Source organism: Loxodonta africana, chromosome X, assembly GCF_030014295.1.
Source record: "Loxodonta africana isolate mLoxAfr1 chromosome X, mLoxAfr1.hap2, whole genome shotgun sequence".
Taxonomy (NCBI): Eukaryota; Metazoa; Chordata; class Mammalia; order Proboscidea; family Elephantidae; genus Loxodonta; species Loxodonta africana.
This window is the reverse complement of record NC_087369.1, coordinates 111,898,442-111,921,626: the sequence shown is the minus strand read 5'-3', so window position 1 is coordinate 111,921,626 and position 23,185 is coordinate 111,898,442. Positions and strand designations below refer to the sequence as shown.

The 23,185-nt window shown below is 36.3% G+C and overlaps 1 protein-coding gene across 1 annotated transcript; it reads right to left on the bottom strand.

The window, feature by feature from the left end:
- Nucleotides 1-1,927: 1,927 nt before the first annotated feature.
- Nucleotides 1,928-2,964, bottom strand: FAM133A (family with sequence similarity 133 member A). The gene has a single exon (XM_010592690.3). It carries the CDS (start codon nucleotides 2,758-2,760, stop codon nucleotides 2,044-2,046), a length of 717 nt encoding a protein of 238 aa, XP_010590992.1. The 5' UTR covers nucleotides 2,761-2,964; the 3' UTR covers nucleotides 1,928-2,043.
- Nucleotides 2,965-23,185: the final 20,221 nt, after the last annotated feature.

Sequence of the window (23,185 nt, the reverse complement as noted above, 5' to 3'; positions counted from 1 at the left end):
AGAGTATACAAGTCCATGAGCTCTCCAGGGCAAATCATTTACAGTGACTTGGGGATCCATGCTGTATCCATCTTCTAGGTACCCCACTTTGAGCACACTGTTTCCATGCCACCATGGCAGGTAAAGAGAGCTGGAGAGTCATGCTGAACTTTTCGCCACTCCAGTATGGAAACAACATACATCATTTCTGCTTACAGTCCCTCTGCTAGAACTAGACAAATGACATCACCTAACTAACTGCAAGGGGTTGGGAAGTAAATCAGAGCACAGAGATATCTGATGAACTGTGTCAGCCACGTTCTACAAATAATATAAGCTCTTTTTTTTAGCATTTTAAACACAATTTTTTAAAACTTTATATGAATACAAAATATCTCTTAATTTTACTAGTTTTTTGTCAGCATACAGATATATGTTTAAAGAAACACCTCAAGTTGTGACCATCCAAGGTGATCTAACATGGTATTATTGTAACATTCCAGAACTTTATTGAGAGATTCCGATGATTTTCACTTTAAACATTTGGGGAGCTGACGTGTGATTTACCTACTAGATGTTTTCTATCTTTATAATTTTACTTGTGATCCAAGAGAAATGAAATAAAATCAGCTATTTTTTTAAATAGCCTTTCAGTCTCTTGTCCTGATAAAATACTTTGTGTATACAACACTATAATTAGCACATTCTCTGTAACATGTGTTCGTTGAGATATTACCTTATAATTTATGTTACTCTTAAATATACAGAAATGTAAAGTGAAATTAATTTTTCAATGCATTTTCACATTAGCAGTAAATGTAAACCAGCAACAGACACGAGGTATCAAATCTTGGTAAACTATGACGCAGGAAGATCAATAACATCCTCGCCTAACTATTTTAACTCAATATTAATGCTTAATATAACAAATTTTTAAACAGCATACTCACCAAGATTTTGGCAGTAGTTTTATATAACAATACACAAGGTACTAGAGGTCTGGCACTCAACTTGCTTACAGTAAACCAGCTTCAATATGAAGGCATTAAATATTAAAAAAAAACCTGCTTTTTACATGCTAAATATTTGGATAAATGTGCAATTAAACATAATGAAATGAGTATAACAAGAATAAGAAATTACGCACTTGAAACTTGCATCCTAAATTATATTTTATGAAAAAGTATCACTGGCTATATAGAATGCTCCTGGATAATTATGTACTATTAATATAAAACATGCAAAATATTTCAGAATCTTTAACTATCAATAGAAAAATACTAGGGTCTATTTAAAGTGATCCCCTCCAAAGGGTATCAAAGTTAATTCAAATCATGTAACATTCTAATGCTATTATTCAGTACTGTTGAAGTAGAGGTCAAGTTTATAAATCTGGGGGCTTACTCATGCTGCCAACTGCTGTCTTTCTTATTCACTTGAAGCAGCATACATCACAGAACTTCACTAAGTGAGGAAAGAATGGCTGGTGCATTGGCAAAAACAGGGTGTGTAAAGATCAAAGGCACACTATTCAACTAGCCAAAGTGATAGCAAACCCTCTCCCATCCAAACCCTTTCCCTATGTAAACAAAAGTTTATTAAGGAAAAACATAAAATAAATTTACCTATAAAAGGACTTTGTGACATCAATGTTAAGTCCTTGCTTCAAAGATGTCAATTATAATCATCTGGAAATTTCTGATTATGTTTTAAAGATATATCTAAACTAGATACATTTAAAATTAGTTATTTTTTGTGAAAAATATTCATTATCTAAAAGTTTTTACTTTAATTTCAAATGGAGTTTTAGCTCCTAGAAGCCTAGAAGTATTCACCATTGGAAGGAAAAACAAAACCCCTAAACTGCAGGCAACAATTATGGCCTTTTCTGGCACAGAGGCATTGACCGGCTATTTAAAGTCCAGGAATAATTCTAACAACACAAGAAAATGCATGCATTTTGGTAAATATGCTCTAACTTTCACTGTTGAAATTTCCTTTAGATCTTGCTTTTTCAAATAAGGAAATCTGGCTTTTTTCCTTGATATTATCCTGACTTGTGACTTAACTAGAAGACTTCTTTTTCTTCTTTTTACTGTGTTTCTTGTGCTGTTTCTTCTTCTTCTTTTTTGCTTTTTCCATTGTTTTTTCTTGCTCTTCACTTCTTTTCTTCTTTTTTGCTTGTACCTCCTCTTCATAATCTGATTCTGATGAGGACTCAGATGATAAAGGTTTATCCCCAGAATGGATCTTCTTTCTTTTTTTGCTAATATACTTTTCCTTCTCTGTTTCATCCTTTGATTTCTTTTTCTTTTTTAAGGATTCTTTGTCCTCTGATTCAGATGTAGAGCTGTATGAAGATCTGAAGGAACGATTCTTCTTTTTCTTTCTCTTTTTCCCTTGTCTCTTATCCTCATTCTCAGAATCTGAAGAACTGCTGGAAGAGTCAGAGCTTGATGAAGAAGATGAAGATCGATAAGATTTCTTCTTTTTCTTTTTCTTTTTTTCTTTTTTTTTAGATGAGCTCACATTTCCACTTAATATTTTCTCTCTGCTTTTTTCTAGTTCTTTCTTCCAATTCTCATTCATTTTTTCTTCAAATTCAGCTAATGCCTTGGAGCCTTTCTTTTTATTTTCTAGTTGTTTTTTCACTTCTTCCCAGGTAGGTCTTGGCCGATTCAGATAATCTTGTATTGTTGGCCCTATGTACGGAGATGTGCCCTTCCATCTGGCCATTGCTACAGGATTCATATAGGCCACCCGATTATCTCGCTTTCCCATGGTTGCCTGATGCTTGCCAGGAGAGGTTCTCAATCACTAAGGAGAAAAAGAACAGACACACTCCTTAAGTTTTTCATCCACCAGTATACCAAACAGGCTCTACTCTGTAAGAGAAGCAGATGGAATAATTACAAAACACATTTAATACAAGGCAAAAATAAACACACTGTGGTAGATTAATTACTTTTGTGTGTGGGTTTTCTAGCCATGGTCTTTTAACTCCCACCCAGGTGACTGGGCAGGACCGTGTGATAGGGTAATTATGGCCTTCCAAGGGGATCAGTCAGTTTTGCCTTAAAAGAAAGCCAGTCCCAGGGCAGAGAGGAGAACCCTACCATCACCAAGGAAGAACAGCCAGGAGCAAAGAGCACATCCTTTGGATCTGGATCCCTGTACTAAGAAGCTCTTAGGAAGCAGGAGACCAAGGGAGAGCAAGCTGTAACCCTGAAGCCGGTGAGAAGTGGTGGCAGGAGAGACCCAGCAGCAGGAGACAGTGTGGTAGGCTTCCTGGCCCACAGAAAGAGAAAGCTGAGTGCCACTGGGTAGAGGCCTAGGGCCAGGGGGAGCCGTGCCTGGGAGCTTGGTTGGGAAGAGGCTATCCTGATGGAAGAACTGTATCCTGAGTGTTCCTGAGCCTGAATTTTAACTGTTACTTCCCTTATAATAAAACTCCATAACCATTGAGATGATCTTTGAATTTCGTGTGGCCACTGCAATGAATTATTGAATGCAGCAGAGAAATAGAGAGTGTTGTGGGAGGGATGGTTTATGTCAGAGTTGGTAAAGATGTTGGAGAGAGAAGTGTGTCTAACCTCTGCCTCCTAGGATCAGCCTTGGGCTGTTGACCTCGGTTCTCCTTCCCCTTTGTAGGGTTGGAGGAGGTAAGTGACCGCCTCCACACCATTTCTACACATATCAACTTAACTATTCACTGCCTATCAAATAGTACAATTGAAATTTATAAAATCTTTTATCTTGAGAACAATACATACACTTAAGATGTTTGCATGGTTTAGACACTGTTGTATGAACATAAACTTAGTATTTTGTATACCTCGTGTAAAGTTCTGACAGTTCTCTAAAATATTTAATAACTATTTCCTTTTTTATATTATATGATAATTACCTCTTTCCTTTCTTTCATTCCTGCCTCGTACGATATAATCAGAGAGAAATTTCTATAGCTAAAATCTGTTCTAGGCAGCCCTTCTCTAGTTCAGGAAACGGCAGCACAATTCACTTCACTCCTTATCACAGAAATCTAGAAGTCTTACCTGTCAAATCCTCCTTCAACTTTCACACCTAATTCACATTAATAAATCTTGCTGAGTAACCTCTATAATAGGTATCAAATCTATTCACTTCTCTCCAAACGTACTGTCTTCATCTCTCACTGGGACTACTAATCTATATATATATATATAGATTTTTTTTTTAGTATCTATTAACTGTTTATTATCTTCTAGGAACTACTTAGTGCTTTGCAATGCATTATCTCATTTAATCCCCAGATTAACCCTATGAACATCATCCTATTATTATCCCTGTTTCACAGACAGAGAAAGGAAGACTTAGAGAATTTGAGTAACATAAAGTCACAATGCTAATAAATGGCAGAACCAGGATTCAAAGTGAGGCAGTCTGACTTCAAACCCTGAACACATAACACATTATATTGCTTCCTTACATCCACCTCTTAATTGATAACCCCATTTCAGCCCTTACTCCCTTCCAATGCAATTTTAGACAGTAATCAAAGGGATCTTAAAACACTCCAGTGGCTTTACATTTTAACAAGAATCAAATCCAAACTCCTACAAAGGTCCTATATGATCTGTCCTGCTTATCTCTCTTAATTTCGTTTAGGGTCAGTCACCCCCTTTCTCAATTTCATCACCTCCTCTTTTCTTGGTTCCTGGAACATGCTAAATTCCAAGCTTAGCTAGCTCGGCCAGTTCTACTTCATCCTTCAGGTCCCAGTTCAAATATCAGTTCCTCAGAGAGTTATTAGGCTTCCAAACCCACTGCCATCGAGTCGATTCCGACTCATAGCAACTTATAGGACAGAGTAGAACTGCCCCTACCTTTTGGTAGGCAGCCGTAGCACTTAACCATTACGCCACCAGGGTTTCCTATTAGGGTTACCTGTATAAAAATTGCCAATTTTTTTTAAGGATAAAAAGTCAAATATTGGCAATTTCATAAGGCTCAATCTTATACTAAAATAAGTTGCCTCTGTTTACTCCTATCCTCATTACTCTGTACTCCAGTTGTTTGTTCATAGCAGTTATTAGTCATTATTTTATTTGTTTGATCATTTGGTTTTTTGTGTATCTTCACCACTAAATGTAAGACCAAAAAGGCTAAGGGCCATGTTTTTTCTGTCTTACCATGGTGCTCCCAGTACAAAACACAGCATCTGGCACATACTAAGCACTCAATAAAAATTTGCTTAATGCTGAACAAATGAATGGATGGATGGATGGATAAGTAACACTGGGAGAGAGGTGGATTCAGAGAAAACCTCCTGGAGTTGTTAATGTCTATACACGATTCTGAAGGATAAAAAGGAATTCACCCAGGAAATACGGAAATGAAGGTCATTCAAATCAGAGCAGGAATGTGTAGGAAAAAAAAAAAAAAAACCAAGGATCTGAAACAGTGTTGATGGAACATAAAGCACAAGAAGCCAGTGGCAGTAAGTGAGGCTGCACTGACAGGAAGGGTCCAACCCTAAGCCCAATCCTAATACTAGGCTAGATAGGTAATTTTAAATTTTTTGGATTTTGTCCTATAGCTGGCAGGGAGCCAAAAAGTGTTTTAAATAGAAAAATGATCAGGCAGATCATAGATATTTCCAACAGCCTCCATCTTGATTCTGACCCTTAAAGTCAACCTAACATACCTATGCATCATAAACTCAGTGGCAAAAATAAGATAAAGTAAAGGCATTTCAGTGCCTCTTGGTGATAGTTTCCCGCACTTGATTTGCTGTGTTCTTCACCTTATTTACCTTCCCCTTCAGTTCAGCCAAGCTCCTCTTAAGTATTTCTGTCATTTTCATAGTTAATGTTACCCTAAATACCTGGCAAATATCATTCTTTCCCTGATTTGACCACCAGACACCCTTAAGGACTTTATTTATACTCAACTTCCTGGTACCTTCCGCTACTGGAACTTAGAATAACATAAACCATTCAAAGCTCAGTTCCTTACAAGCTAACCCTAATATCAGTTAGAAAGATAGGCAAGGTCGAGTTCACAAAGACCTTAGATGTTATGCTGAGGAGGCATTCTGTGAGTTAAGTCAGTGGAAAGATAGTGACATTTTCAGCAGGAGAGTGACATGGTCATAACTGAGTGATTCAGAGACAATTTTTTTTTTAGAGTGAAAGGTAGACTGGAGGCAGGTAAGACTGAAGGCAATGAAACCACTTAAGGATTAGTACAGAGTAAAAAAATGGAAGAGTCTGAACTAAAATAGTAACACTGTGAAGGAAAAGAGTGGGAATGTGTAAGATATGGTGAGGGATTGTATTGAAATTAGTGACAAATTGGATAAAAAGGGAGGAATAGGAAGGAATCCAAGATAAGGTTCTGGCTTGAGAGACAAGTAAAAGGTAGGTAATATACAGACTTTGATAAAATGTTCAATTTTAGTAATGTCTGAGGTACCTGTGAGATATCTGAATGAATCTGGATATAGGAAATTGGACATATGGATGCTGGCACTCTGGAGAGTAATCTGGGTTAGAGATATACATTAGCTCATGAGAGAAAATGAAATTACCTTAAAGGAGGACACAGAATGAAAAAAGGTTTGAGCATTAGATCCAACTGAACTCCAACATGCAAGGGTTGGCAGAGAACAAATGACCTACAAATAACACTTTAGAAAAATAGAGAGGAAAGAGTCAGACAGCAGGATCAGAGAATAAGGAATCACAGAAGCATAGGGAGAATAAAGTTTCAAATTGAGGACAATAATCCTCAAAGGTGTATGTTGACTCATTTTATCTGAGCAATTGTTAAATATCAGAACTTGGGGAGGGGAATGAATGTTCATGAATAGGGGATGGATTATATCAATTATACAATTATACTTATATAATTATAATGGGTTATATCAATTATACAATAGAATACAATATCCAGAACATATTGTTAAATGAAGAGGTTCTCAAAATGTAAACAGTGGTTATCTCTGGATATTGAGAATTACTTTCTTCTTCATGTTCTTTTGTAATGTTTATATTTCTCATAGTAGGTAATCTGTTTATTTTCAATAAATCCAGAAGAAAAGAAGGAAAAGATGTAAAGTACAACAATATTAAATGCAGCAAATAGGTCAATAAGGTAAGATCTGAAAATGCTCACTATATTTGGCTATTAGGAAGTCATTAGTAACCTTTGCTAATGCAATTTCAATGAAATAGTGGGAGCAGAAGCCAGATGACAGTGGGTTAAAGAGTAAACGGGAGGTGAGAAAGTAGAGACAGAGAATCTAGGTTCAGTTGAGAATGACAGTAAAGAGAAAAGAATGTAACTATAATGAAGGACGTAGAGTTAAAGAATATGATTTTTTTTTTAAGCATGGAAGAAATGAGCACATTGATAGGCTGATTCAAAGGATAAAGTAGAAGGACATAGCGTTTTTAAAAAGTAGGAAAGAAGAGGAAATAACTGATGTTGCAAAATCATAAAAGAAAGAGGAGTCAATGTCACAAGTAGAAGACATCTTTTCTTCCAAGAGCAGAGGTAAAGTATAAAGGGTATGGATGCAGTAGTCCTACTGGTAGAGTAGGTTAAGAGCTTGGCTGCTAATCAAAAGGTCGGTGGTTCAAATCCACCAGCTGCTCCTTGGAAACCATAGGGTCACTATGAGTTGGAACTGACTCAGTGGCAATGGTCTGGCTTTTGGTTTGGTTATGGATGTGGTTATTTTTTTGGGTGGGGGTGAAATGGAGGAAGTTGAAGTGTTTCTCACATAATTGCTGCCTTTTTCACTCAGTGGTAGGTGCTCAGGTCATCTACTGAGGCTAAGGCAGGTTAAGGTATCACAGGGATTTTGAGACCAATACGTAAAACTTGGAATAACTGCAGAGGGGAATGGGAAAGGGTGCTGCCACCAGACAAGTGATGTAGGAGGCCTTCAGAACTGAAAAATCTGTGTGTTCATTTCCCGGATGATAAAGCACACGAATAAAAGAGAAAAAGTAACACCAACAAAGTCACTTATTCAAACACTCTTCGTTTTAAAAGTGTTTTGGCTTACTTTCTCTGTTTCTGTTATGCAACAAGGAGAAACTTGGCTCACTGTATTTTGTTTATTTGCATAAAATATGCTAACTTTGTGTAAAGATTAGATTTAAATTGTGACAGCCCTGCTGATAATCTGGGTGTTTTAACAGTCATTTGTTCATTCATTCATATAACAATTCTCCTTTGATCATCTCTTATGTCCCAGACACTATGTTTTATGCCATGAAGATTATGGTATAGTAACGGTTATAGTCATGACACCACTATCAAATTGTCATTTGGCTTATGTCCTCTCCTCACTATATAATTATAACTGTGAAATGAAGGAAAAGTATAGGATGCTATAAAACGTATATAACACGGAACCTAATTTAGAATGAAAGGTCAACTCTGAGATAGTGACATATAATCTGAGACCTGATGGATAAGCCAGAGCTAGTCAGTCGAAGGGCTTAAACAGGTTGGAAGTAATGTAAGAGTGAAAATGGAATGAATGTTCCAAACACAAGGAATATCAGATGCTAAAGCCCTGAGATGAAAAGGAAAAACCAAATACAATGCAAAATATTCACATTATTACACTGTATAGGATAGTCATCATACCACTTTCTCCTTTTTGAAAGTGACTATATTTGTACTTTTTGTCATTGATCAAGCTCAGGTAAAAGTTAATGGGAGTACATAAATCGGATAAGAGTCTAATACACAACATATATATTTAAAAAAAAACTTTTACAACTTAACAAAAAGAAAAACAAATCAATCAAAAAATGGGCAGAGAACTTACACATTTAACCAAAGAGAATATTCAAATAGCCAACAAGCACATGAAAAGATGCTCAATGTCATTAGCCATTTAACAAACAAACAAAAAACCCAATTCTGACTCATGGCAACCCATTAAAAAAAAATGGCAACCCATTAGGGACATGCAAATCAAAGCCACAATGAGATACCATCTCACTCCCTTTAGAATGGCAATGATTTAAGAAAAAAAAAACAGAAAACCACGAGTGCTAGAGAAGTTGTGGAGAAACTGGAACCCTCATCCATTGCTGGTGGGAATGTAAAATGGCACAGCCATTATGGAGAACAGTGTGGCAGCTCCTCAAAAAGTTGACCATAGAACTATCACATGACTCAGCAATCTCATTCCTAGGTATATACCCAAAAGAAGTGAAAGCAGGAACACAAACAGAAATCTGCATACCAATGCTCACTGTAGCACTTTTCACAATAGCCAAAAGGTGGAAACAATGGAAATGTCTATCAACAGATGAATGGATTAACAAAATGCAGTATATACATGCAATGAAATACTACCTAGCCATAAAGAAAAATGAAGTCTTGATGCATACCACAACATGGATGAACCTGGAAAACAGCATGTTGCATGAAGTCAGTTGCAAAAGGGCAAATACTGTATGATCTCACTTATATGAAATGAGCACATATACAGAAACTAAAGATTATTAGTGGTTATTGGGGTGGGAGGGAGGGGGAAAGGGAGAGTTTTGCTTAGCAGATACTAAGTTTATGTTGATGGTAGTGGAAAAATTTGGAAAAGGATAGTAATAAATGTTGTTAACATGAATGTAATTAACATCACTGAATTGTACCTGTAGAAATTGTTGAATTGGTGAAGGTTTTGTTGTGTATATTTTCAACACAATAAAAATTTTTTCAAAGTCTGAGAATGTAAGTTAATCAAAAGCCTATTTTAATGTTTTGGTGTCATTTCTATTTTAAGTATCACCAAAGCCAGCGATTTTAGAGACTTATTCTCTTTAACAAATAATTTAATAACATCTTCAGTGAGATGTGTAACTGTAGACAAACTCTCACACAGACACATGCACTTGAGTTGAAAATCCTATTCAAAATAGTTGGCAATCTCTGAGACTGATCTGAGGCACCCAAACTTTTCTGCAAAGGTCTGAGCCTTCGGATGAGGCCACTATAAAAAGAAGTTTTATGTTCTTTGTTCACACTAGTTAATGTAAGTTTAAGTACCATGCTACCGAAATAAATGCCTTTTATAAAGCTAGGATTTAATATAGTAGCAACTTATACACTGCACTACAAAATGATACTAATCTGCACATATATACTACAATACTGTTAATTACCACACTATGTTTTGCCATCTTACGTTGCATGATAGTACAGAGAACAGACGTGGTACCATCTAATTCATAGGCCAGATAAGAGAGAGGGTTTATGGAGAAGTTGAATGATACCCTGCAATTTCCTGAAAATCTCTAGCTCCAGCAAGTGTACATAATATGATACCCTTACTGCTTAAATAAAACTCAAGCGTGGAGGTATCTTATTCTAGTTAACATTACTGTTCTGTGGGAGAAATTATTGTTCCTGTCTTAACTGGGGTCATCGTGATCGAAAACTGTACTGTGTTGAAACCGTTCTCCTCATGTGAATGCCCTCTAGCATAGTTGTGTCATCAAACATTTGTCATTCTAGGGAAAAGGTACAGAACTTAAAATGCCTCCTCTTCTTCCCTCTACAGAGTTGTCAGTCTGTACTACTTGAGGATGATACCAGAGAGCTTAAAACAGCAACAAAATATTGCAGACGTAAGTGATAAAATAGAAAAAGAATAGGTACGAGAGGGAAGAGGCTCTAAGTATAAATTTTAGCCAGCTATTTGTTTAATTAAAAAAAAAAACCACTTTATCCTCTTATTTATCTTAATATATTAATATTTTTTGGATTTGATATTCAGAAAAACAAATCCCTCTTCACCTTCTATGCTAATGTGGCAAAATTTTTTTAAACAGACTTTTTACTTTAGAATAGTTGAGAGGTTAAACTAGTGCCATCGAGTTAGTACAGATAATTCCTGTATACCCTGCACCTATTGTTAATAACTTATATTAATATGGTATATTTGCCACAACTAATGAACCAATACTGATACACTATGGTTAACTAAAGCCCACACTTTCTTCAGATTTCCTTAGTTTTTACTTAATGTCCTTTTTCTTCCCCAGGAACCCATCATTTCTCCCACGCTCCTCTAGATTGTGGCATTTTCTCAGAGTTTCCTTGTTTTGATGACCCTGACCATTTTGGGAAGTACCAATCAGGTATTTTGTAGTGTTCAATTCCTGATGTTTTCCTCATAGTTAGAAGCAGGTTCTAGATTTTTGGGAGGAGGACCACAGAGGTAATGTGCCATTATTATCATATCAAGGGTACATATTAACAACATGACTTAACACTGATGATGTTAACCTTGATCATGTGGCTGAGGTAGTGTTTGTCAAGTTTCTCCACTCTAAGATTACTCTTTCCCTCTATTTCCATACTGTATGCTTTAGAAGGCACTATGGCCAGCCCACACTTAAGCAATGAGGCGTTATACTCCACCTTGAGGGGACAGTATCTACTTAAATTATCTGGAATTCATATGTAGAAGATACGTCTATTCTTTACCTCCATTAATTTATTTACTTAATCTTTTACATCAATATGGATTCATGAGTATTTATTTTATACTTTGAGTAATATTCCAATACAATTGTATTTATTTTGTTGCTCAGTGTTCCAGCTTTGGCCATTGGGGGCTCTTTCGGTTGGCTCTTGCGCCCCTTTTACATGTCCCCATCATTTAGCTTTTTCAGCACTTCCTTACTTTTTGGCTCTACGAGATGCTCCAGGCTCATTTTGTATTCCCTGCCTCAGCCCTAGAATTAGTTATTTCTCCAAAGAGCTTTGGTTTCTTTATTGTAGAAATGTATCAGAAACTAAGACCTGGGTGCTGGGTGTGCTCATGGTTACTGGGTATCACTGCTTCTCGGCTCTCAGTGGACAGAGCTAGGAAATATATGAAATGTTTTCAATTCATTCAGTCACATATTAAGTTTGAATGACATGCCTGAACTGTGAATACAGATATGAATTATTTAGAGACAATATGCAGAACACTGTGTTAACTATAATGTGACCATCTAGGTGACATGACTGACCTGTATCAATAGGATCCATGTTATTCATTTCTCCAATAGAAGAATGGATCTTTCCTGCATACATTTCTGAGATTGTTTGAAAAGGCTAGGATTATAGTCTGAAGAAAACAGCTACGGCCCACAGAAAAACTAAATTTGCAAGCTTAACCACTTTTAGCACTCTGTTCTAGCAAAGAAACCATGAACAAAATAACAATATTGTTTATAGCACCAGTGTCAGTGTTTTAGGAATCCTGCTGAAGAAAACCTTATGTACTTAAGTACCAAATTCAACTAAGCATTTGCCAACAACATACTTGTTAGTGCATTTGATGTGTTTTGGACCCTCACTAGCAACTTTTTTTTTAATTGTGCTTTAGGTGAAAGTTTACAGGGCAAACTAGTTTCTCATTAAACATACACATATTGTTTTGTGACACTGGTTTCCAACCCCTCGATGTGTCAACACTCTCCTCTTCTTGATCTTGTGTTTCCTATTTCCATTAGTCCCGCTTTCCTGTCCCCTCCTGCCTTCTTGTCCTTGTCCCTGGGCTGGCGTGCCCATTTAGTCTCCTACATGGTTGAACTATGTTTGTTACTGTTTGTTTCATAGGCCTGTCTAATCTTTAGCTGAAGAGTGAACCTGAGGAGTGACTTCAGTACTGAGTTAAAACTAGCAACTTTCTTGATTCTTCCTTGAAAATAGATTATCTCCTAAAATGTTTCATTTAGATGTGATAGAACGTGGTTGTATGTGATGCAACCAAAATGTCCTAGAGCCCTGAAAATTCCAGTTCCTCTATTCAGGGGGTCATCTAACATGGACCAAAGCTAAAAGAATACTAGTTTATTTCCATCTGTCTAACAAAACTACTTTCATAAAATATACCTCTAAAAAATAAGGTATGCCACAATATCCTTTCCCAATTGTCCCAGTTTCTATTTAACAAATGTCTTATAACAGGAATTTTGTAACAATCCTTGGCAAGATTTTTCAAGTTATAAAGCTTAAGTCAGTGCTGTTCAACACTGAACATCTAAAATCAATTTCATTTACATTTTACCAGTGTGCAAATGAAATGGCACACATATATTAGGCATCAAAGTGAGTTAGAACTGCACATTCCGGTTATTCCTTATAATCTTATCTGCATTTTACTGGTAAACTAAAATTTTCTATTTTATAGCAGAGGATAGGATGCCTCTTGAGACAATGCACTGTGCATCCAAACTGATTTGTAGTCTAACGTCTATCAACTTTTCCCTAGGACCTAGTTGTACTAGGATACACATGTCATCTCTTCTAAAGATTTATAAAAGATAAGGACTTGAGCACAGGAAGCAAAATACCAGGGGAGCTCCTTACACATTGATTTATGCCTGGCTGTAAATAGCCTACTTGATTTTGCATGTATCAATGTATCAATCACTATTTTCTCCACCCTTTACCTTCACATGAATTTTCAAATGTATTTCTGAAAATAAGGAACAAATAATTTGGCAGAATGTATACATGTGAACATACTGGTTATGAAATACCTAAAAATGTCAGTTATTTATTGAAGGTGGGTACATTTACATGAGTCACATTTCACATTAGAAATGACTACATACGCACATTTCCTAAAAATTCAAAGGACAGCATATAGACTTAAATTCAAAGGTCAGAGTATATAGGCTTATCTCATAACTAAATTATAGATATCTTTGAGAAATAATAGTAGGGAGCATGACAAACGGATAAAAGCATCACAAACTGCAAATCTGTAATAAACTTACATTATGATGCTGGAATCAAAGGGGACAAGATTTCCATGACTGGCCTGTCATGGATCTTATACGGAGGGATCGCTCAATATTCATCCTCAGATAGAGGAAAAACAGTTCCCAATTCCAGGAAGAGTAGTGAGGAGTTTTCTGAATGAAGACAGAATATCTCAGGAAAATTTACTAGACGGGATATATTAACTTCGCTGATATAGCAAATTGTCATTACAGTTCATTATCATTAGGCTTCAAGGCTCAGCTCCCCATTTCCTCGCTGAGTGTTCTCAAGCAAATCATGTAACCTCTCTGATGTTCAGTTTTCATATCGGAAAAATGGAGTTAATATATGATCTTTCCCTTTCACAGTCCATCCTCTTCCCCTAGGCTCAAATGATATACTCTTTGGCCATGATTTGAAAACTAGAGGTCTATATACATGTAAAGAGTTGCTGTTATTGCTATGATTATTATCACTGTAACAATAATTACAACTATTCAATCTCATCATAAACAGGTACTCTGTTCCAAATGGTTTGCATGGATTATCTCATTTAATCCTCAAATGTCACAGGCCAAATGCTTCCCTGAATGGGTAGAAAAGAGTCGGATGTTAGTAAAATCAAATTTAAATTGGTTGATAAGATTAGTTTCTTTAAAGTGAGACAAGTTGAAACAACTGTTATGCAAGTTGAAACAACTGTATGCTAATTTGTCAAACCAATCTAAAATTTTCAGATATATGAAATAAAAATCTGAGTTGTGGGCTGGCAGTGAGATGGGAGTCTAGCCAAAACTAGTCAGTGTATTTCTCTGCACTGCCATGCGACTAGCTACAATTAACATTTATGGTAATAATGATAATTTGTAAAAATGGAGATAAATATACAGAAAATCTAATAATGACATTTAAGTTATTAATTTTGACTTCTTTCCCTACCCAACCTCAATCATCAGAGCTGTTAAAATGGACTGATTCAAGTTTTCCCTTCTCTCTTCACAACTACAAGTCTCCTGGTGGAGATTCTGAATGAACAGTGTTATTTAAAATCAACAAAAAAAGGTAATGGAAACGACCCAAATCAGCCTGGATAGTCTAAAAACTCTACTAAGAATTTCTTACTCTTATATTACAGGTTACTTATTACCTGTACCTGTTTCTTAGTATGGCTGTATATATGTATGTCATATTTGTAGATCATCATTTATAACTTCATTTTCCCTCACTGGACTGCAGATTCCTAAATGATAAAGGCTTTACGGCATTGCCAGACTACCATACTCTATGCACTGCTATGGCAGATATTCTGAGTCACAGCATTTGCTAACTTGACACTCGACAATATGTCGTATAGACTTAGTTTATCAGTCATTTTTACTTATTATAGCAGTGCCAGCAGCAGTTGTCATGTAGCACTCATGAATGTAGAATAATTTTGCACTGGGAAGTCAGCCATTTTCATCTATACTCTCCTGAAGCTTTCCCTGTGATTGACACTGAAAGCATCTCCCTATATAACTGCTTAAATCAAAAATCTGAAGATTCCAGTGCATTTGCTTGATTTACCCCAAACTCAGTAACTCTAGATAAGTTTTTTTTTCTCTCTCTCTCTTTCTGGAAAAAGTCACTTCTAATCTGAAATCCTTCAACAGTCCTGAATCTGGCCATACAGATTACACTTATAAGCAATTTCTGAAGTCTTCTGATAAGCATCCCTATCAAACCCTTGCAACTGCCTGGATCGATTCTAAAATGTTTGAACATGAAATTCCTCATCACAGAAATAATTTTATTCCAAAAAAATTACAGTGACACTTAAAATGCTCATGGCATGCTAAAATGGAAGACATTGCTTTTCATCAGTCTGAACTACAGGTTTAAAAAAATGCATCACGGTTATATAGATGTATTTCATGACCATACTACAATTAAAAATAGAAAAAAATACATTGGACTGAGGTTGAATCTTTACGGCAAAAAAAATATAATTTGAATGTAGGTGATTCACTCATGCATTAAACAAATGTGTGCTGAGATCCTACTATGAGCCAGGCACTGGTGTTAAACAGGATAAAGTCCAGGGCTTTATGAAGCTTACATTTTTAGAGGAGGGAGATAATTAAAAATTTTGGATTTCATTCCAAATATGTCAGGAGAAATCTCAAGCCTTAAATAGAAAATACAGGGAGGATAGAGGAGCATAGCAAATGACATAATTAGGAAATAACCAGAAAAATATAGAATATGGTACATTCTATAAAATAAACAGCCCGACTTCGAAAAAGCAATTTAATGGCGCGGGGAGGGGGGAGGGGGGGCGGGGCGAGAAATACCGGTGTCGGAAAAAAGAGATTTAAAGAGACATAACAACCAAATGGAAAGTGTGAACCTTGCTTTTATCTAGATTTAATTTTTTAAAAAATGTAAGGTTTCTTTTTGGGGTGATGGAAATGTTCTACAATTAGGTTGTTGTACTAGTTGCACAACTCTTATAAATTTGTAGAAAATTACTGAACTGTGTGCTTAAAATGAGTGATCTTCATGGTATGGAAATTATATTTCAATAAAGTTGTTAAACATTTAGGGGAACAAAGTGGGGATATCTGAATATTGATTGGGTTGTAGATGTTATCAGGCAATTATTTTTAATTGCCCTAAATATTACAGTACCGTGAGGAGGAGAATGCCTTTGTTTTAGGAGATGCATGCTGAAATATTTAGGGGTGAAGCATCATGACATCTATAATTTACTTTTAAATACTGTCTCAAAATTGAGACAGCAAGTCCGACAAAATGCTAAAGTTCTTGATGCCAGGTTGTGGGTATATGAATGTTCACTATAACTGTCTTAAGTTTTACATGTGCTTGCAAATTTCATAATAAAAAGTTGGAAAATATATTAATTTTTAAGAAAGAAAAAAGAGCCATTGAAAGATATTAAGGAAATCATGACATGATCTGGCATTCTTGGGCATCTTAAAGAAATTGGACCCGCTTCCTGTATGATTTCATCAGGTAGACAGGAATCTCTCAATGGCTGAAAGATGCATACATTTAAAAAACTGGAAAATAATTGATAAAGAAGCTACAAATATACCTGGCCTAATGGTGCGTCTGCAGTAATATAAATAGTGGCCCTGCACTCCATCTTTCCATTCTGCTTCCTGTTCTACCATCTGCCTTTCAATTTTGGCTGATTCACTTTTGTTATATGTCTAACATATAAAATCAAGGATTCCCATTGTTCTTACCATAGAATACAATGTCTTTAATTGAGTCTATCGGCCCCAACCTAAAACAATATAGCCACTGCTTACGTCTTCAGGCTTATCTTCTGCCACACTCCTCCTTCCTCTCTTTGCTTCAAACTCCGTGGCCTTCTTTCAGTCTCTCAGATACACCACATTCCCTCCCCCTAGGGCCTCTGAACCTATCATTCCCTCTGTAAGTGCAATATGAATAACATTTGTTTAGAGAAGCCTTTCTTGATGTCCTTGGCTAATTTCTGACAATTATGCTGTAATAAAACTTGTATGCTTCCTTTTAACACTCACAATTATAATTATCTAAATATCTGTATAATTATTTAATACCACTTTCCACCATTAGATTATGAGCTTTATTGGGCTCACCATTCACACTCTCAAAAAACATCACTATACAAAAATGCTGTTATTTCTGTCATTTAAAAACAAAAAAAAAAACCACCTCCCTCAATCCTATTTCCCCAATCAGCTATCATTCCATTTCTATGCTTCCCTTGCAGCAAAACTGAAAAGAGCTGTTCATATGTACAATTTTCAACTCTTCTCTCTCCTTCCACTCTCTTCTGAACCCACACCAATCAGGCTTTCACCTCTACCACTCCACAGAGACTCTTCTTGTCCAGGTTACCACTGACCTTCACGTTGAAAAATCTAATGATCAATTCTTAATCTTCACATTAACTTCATTCACCATCATTTGACAGAGTGGATCCTCTCACTTCCTTAATTAAACACTTACTTTTCAACTGGCTTCCAGGATCACACACACTGTAGGTTTCCATCCCACTTTTCTGGCTACTCCAGTCCAGTCTCCTCTGCAGGTTCTTCCAATTTTACACAAGATAAATAAGAAATGAGCTAATGTTTGTTAAAGTCTTTGCACTAACTTGGCAACAAGTTTTAGGTTACAGGGCTAAAACTTAGAAGTAGCAACAAAATGCAAGCAAATTGCAGAGATGTGCTGACCAGAATAAAAGGTTCTTCAGGAAATGCAAACACCCTCCTTAAAAGGTTGTGATTAGCATATTCTCACCATTATAGTTATCTATTCAATTGTAAATAACTACAGATTACTCCCCCTTCCTACCTAAGCCTGGTTGCCTAATTAACTCCTTCCTCACTGCCTATTGAAATTCCTCTATGCTCGATCAAATCATTTGTTCTGAAATCCAGTTTGTTTAAACAAAATTCTGCCCCAATGCCAGGACTCCTATTTTATATTTCTATAAATAGTGCTTTAAAATTTACAAATTAAATAAACAAAAGAGCAATATTGGGGTAAATTTTTAAATAATTTCCCCATCCTAAACAATCTAAGGAACAAATTTTTTTTAAAACAATCTAAGGAACAAATTAATTTTCTACCTTCCTCAGTGTCCCTAAACTTTGTTGACCAACATAGACTGACCAACAACAGATCTTTCTGATGGCAAGAATGGGTATCACCCTAAAAGACGTAGAGTGTGTGGTCCAAGAACCGGTGGGGGCCTCCAAGATCCTTTTAGAGGGTATGCAAGGTTCTCCTTTTTCCAGTTACATATTTGTGTGTGGCCTGAATTGAATGTAAAGACATGTGAAAATTATTAAGCTTAGTGACAAAGAGATTTGAAAAATATAAGATAATACACCTCACTAAATATTTTTATCTTGGAAAATAGTTGTTTTTCATAAAACGTTAAACATGTAATGGGCTTACTATTGGTATTTTTAAATGAATTAATAGACATATTTTGAACATTTCGCAGTTTTAGGTTTTTAATATCCTAAATATCAGTAGCTATTATTTACCACAAAAACAAACTCTCTTTGAGTTCCTCAATAATTTATAATAGCGTAAAGGAACCCTGAGACCAGAAAGTCTGAGAGCCATTGTTCTAAGAATATGTTTATCTAATTATGTGAACTGGCCATCTCTGTCAGAGTCATCTCGGATACCTGTTAAAAATAGAAATTTCTGGACTCCATAGAAGATTCACTAACTTCTGTGGGACTGGCCATGAATTTATACTTTTTAACACAGCCCCCAGGTGATTCCTATGCACACTAAAATTAGAAAAATCTAATGCAGAGTTGAAAAGATTGGAATCTGGGTTCAAACCCTAGCTCGGCCACTTCCTGACTGTAACCCGTCTATACTCAAAAAAACCAAACTCCTTGCTGTCCAGTCGATTATGACTCATAGCGATCCTACAGAACAGAGTAGAATTGCCCCATAGAGTTTCCAAGGAGCGCCTGGTGGATTGAACAGCTAGCGCTTTGGTTAGCAGCCATAGCAGTTAACCACTACACCATCAGGGTTTCCGAGTCTATACTAAAACCCTCAACGCCAATTCTCTGCTCTTATTTCCCCCCCCATATCCTGTTATATAATGCTCTTCCTCTATTACATAGTTGCCCATTTTCAGAGAAAGCTTTTAAGTTTCTACATAGGAGGAACAGAGAGGCAGCAATCTGGTCCTTGGTGGCCCTTAAACTCACTGCAGTCGAGTGGATTCCGACTCATAGCGAGCCTACAGGACAGGGTAGAACTGCCCCATAGAATTTCCAAGGAGTGCCTGGCGAATTTGAACTGCCGACCTCTTGGTTAGCAGCCGTAGTACTTAACCACTACAGCACCAGGGTTTCCGTCAGGGGACTTGAAGTTGTGCTTCTATACGAAGCACATTGTTTTTACTTAAGATTGTTTTATTTGGGGTGGTTTTTAAGAAGATGATGAAAATTCTTACAGGATAAATTCTGCCAGACTGCTCCTTGGCATCGCCACTTACCGATTTGCTTCTGCTTCTCAACAGAGAAAGCCTTCTCAGAAGGATTTTATTTCCTAATCTTCATCTCAGAGTACCAAGGAAACTGACCCAAACCAGTTAACCCTGTATAGGGGACACCTAGTGCCTCACCACGGGCTTTGATTTGAATACACAGTTCTGACCAGTCTCAGGCCTGGAACTGGTCAAGTTATTGATTCAGCCAATTAACAGCAACCTAACGGAAACCCATGAAATTTGCCCCACCGTGAATTAACCCTTTAAGAACCACAGGCGTATTTAAAGACAGAAATGTTCTTTTCCATAGAACAAAGTTCTTCTCAAAGTGTAGTCCACTAACACTCAAGGCCAGAATCACAGGATGTTTTTTAAAAATGCAGTTTCTTATGCTCCTTCCTAGACCAATTGTAGGAGAATCTCTGGGAATGACATTGAGAAATATGTAATTTTAATATTTCCTCAAGTGATTATGGTGTAAAGTCTGAAAACCACCATAAATATTGAGGATAGGAAAAAAGTATCTCTTCTAGTCGCATCTAGTTTCTTTTATTGATAGCAAACGGAGGGATCATGCCATCCACATGCCCTGCAGTACAGACACAACATTTGCTTCCTTCCCCATAGGCAATACCTACTATTCTGTCAATGTGCCAATAATATCAGGATGAGGGCAGCCAATTTATACTAGCTAAAGTCACAAGATATTGATGCACAAATCATAATGCCAATCTATCTGTTTATAATGGAAACTATTATAAATACAGGAATGTTGTTCAGTTTAATAACCAGCATATGCTGGCAGATATTTCCTTGGTGAGCCTGAAATTACTAAAAAGAGAGTCAGCAGATGTTCTTAATGATTACTGCCTTCAACATTTAATCTGATCTACCTAACCATCTTCACCATTGGGGATAAGACTAGACTACTCCAGTCTGCTAACCAAGGCACCCTTGTTCAAAAGCAGTGCTGGAAACCCACAACTAGCTCTTCAATTTTCCCTAATGTGATCATTTTCTGATAATTTAGTCTTCTGTTAAACTGTGTGATGTAGTGCCATCTATTAGATTTTACCTTTTTAATTTATAATAATCACATTTTATTCATGCTTCCCTGAGACTCAACCAAAACTGTGTGTTTCCAAATCTAAAATCTACTTACAGTCTCTTTGGTTACTTTTGTAGGTGGTTAATCTCGTTGGGTAGATTTAAACTTTTCCTAATTTCACCTTGAGTGTCCGGCCTTTTTGTATTGTTTTATACGACACTTGGAATTTAAAAAATGCAAGCAATAAATTTTTAAATAGCTCTTAAGAACGTTTAGTACAATACATATATTTTAATGGCAAAAGTGCCATGCAAAAATTTTACATTTTAAGTGTCATAGTCATTTGGGAAAATTTTAAAAACCTTTTCCTGCATTAAAAAGCATTCCATATGAAGTTATTATAAGTAACATGCATGAAATGTCAGCTTTTACAAATTATGTCCAGTCATATTAGCATTTCTATCATTTTGCATTTCTACTCCAACTTCTTTTGGTCTTTCCCTCACCTTCTAAAAATAATAAAAGGACTCCTGTTCTGCCAATACAATGTAATTTTTCTATGTGGGCACTCATTCTTTCCCTTTTTAAATAACCCCTGGAATTTTTAAGGGTCTAAAAAAATTTTTTTTTAAATATATACACTTCTTTTTATTGGATGATAATCAACAAAATTAAATTTAATAGTTGATATTTGCATTTTAATGTAGATTATGTTTATAATCCATTTATCTAAAGAATTCTTTGTTCTGTCTTTGTTCAGTCCTTTTAAATTATGGAAATCCCTCAAAATAGCAACTTGAAGGAAGAAAATACTAATCTTGTTACTTTAAATTTACAAAAGTTACAGAGCAACAGCCCTAAAATTAGAACTAAAATGCATGGATGTACGCTGCTTTGAGTCAGGCCTTCGAATAAACTTTAGAAAAGCTGGGTTTTAATGCTGCAACTCACATTTACTAATTGTATAACCATAAGCCAGTCATTTAGCCTCTGTTAGTCCAGTCTTCTTTTCAGTAAAATGAGAAAAGTAGCCTCTGTCTATTTTACGAAGTTTTGTGGAAATACTTTATAAAGGTAAATGAGTCATACAGATGTAATTTCATACTGTTGTAACTGTTATTATTAAGTATCGTCATGATGTCATGGGGGCAGAGAGGGAGGAGAGTATAACTGCATTTAAAAATTCCAAAGCAAAATCTGAAATAAAAGAATATATATTTGAATGATATTACATACATACACACACACACACACACACAAAACGGTAAGCTTTTGGGGGGAAAAAAAGCTGCCACAGAGCCATTTCTGACTCATGGCAACCCCCATGTGTTTCAGGGCAGTAACTGTGCTCCACAAGGTTTTTAAGGCGGTGACCTTTTGGAAGCAGATTGCCAGGCCTTTCTTTGGGGGCCCTTCTGGGTAGGTTCGAACCACCAACCTTTAAGTTAGTAGTCAAGCACTTAACCATTTGTGCTGGCCAGGGACATAAACAGTACATATTGCTATGCAAATGTTGTACACCACACCAGGTATTCTAAACTTGTATCCTATTATTCTTTACTGCCACTCTAGTTAAAAAAAAAAAAACTCTAGTTACCCACCTTAAAAAAAATATATGTCCTCTGATTTGGTCACTCCCTAATGCTTATTTATTTAAATTCAAATTCCTTAGTTTTGCAGAAAGGCCCTTGCTTCAACCTCCTTCTTCAACCTCATTTGCCTTAGCTTTCTTCTCCTTTTTATCTCCTCTTCCTCCATCTACCACTTTAAGCTCTATGCTCTAACCACAGAAAATACTCTCCTATTACTTAAATGGAGCCTTGATTGCACAGTGGTTAAGACATTGGCTGCTAAATAACAGGTCAGCAGTTCGAATCCACCAGCTGCTTCTTGGAAACACTATGGAGCAGTTCTATTCTGCCCTGTAGGTTTGCTATGAGTTGGAATCTACTTGATAGCAACAGGTTTTTTTTTAATTCCTTAAGTGTGCCATGGCTTTTCCCAACTCTTTGACTTTGAATAAGCACGTTGTTTCTTCTGCCTAGAATACTTTTCCTTCAATCCTTAATCCCTGATTTTCCAGATCCCCCTACCAGTTTAAAAAAAAAAAAAAAAGACCCATTGCCATCAAGTCCATCCCGACTTGTAGTGACCCTACAGGACAGAGTAGAACTGCCCCATAGAGTTTCCAAGGAGTGCCTGGTGGATTTGAACTGCCGACCTTTTGGTAAGCAGCCGTAGCGCTTAACCACTATGCCACAAGATCCCCCTAGTAGGAAATAATTTCATTCTCCTGTATTTCCATAGCATGTTCACTCGTTCACTCAACCAATATTATTGAGTGCTTACTGCTT

Bases quoted from the DNA above. Each gene is read 5' to 3' on its own strand.
- FAM133A (XM_010592690.3), bottom strand. From the start codon at position 2,760: ATGGGAAAGCGAGATAATCGGGTGGCCTATATGAATCCTGTAGCAATG.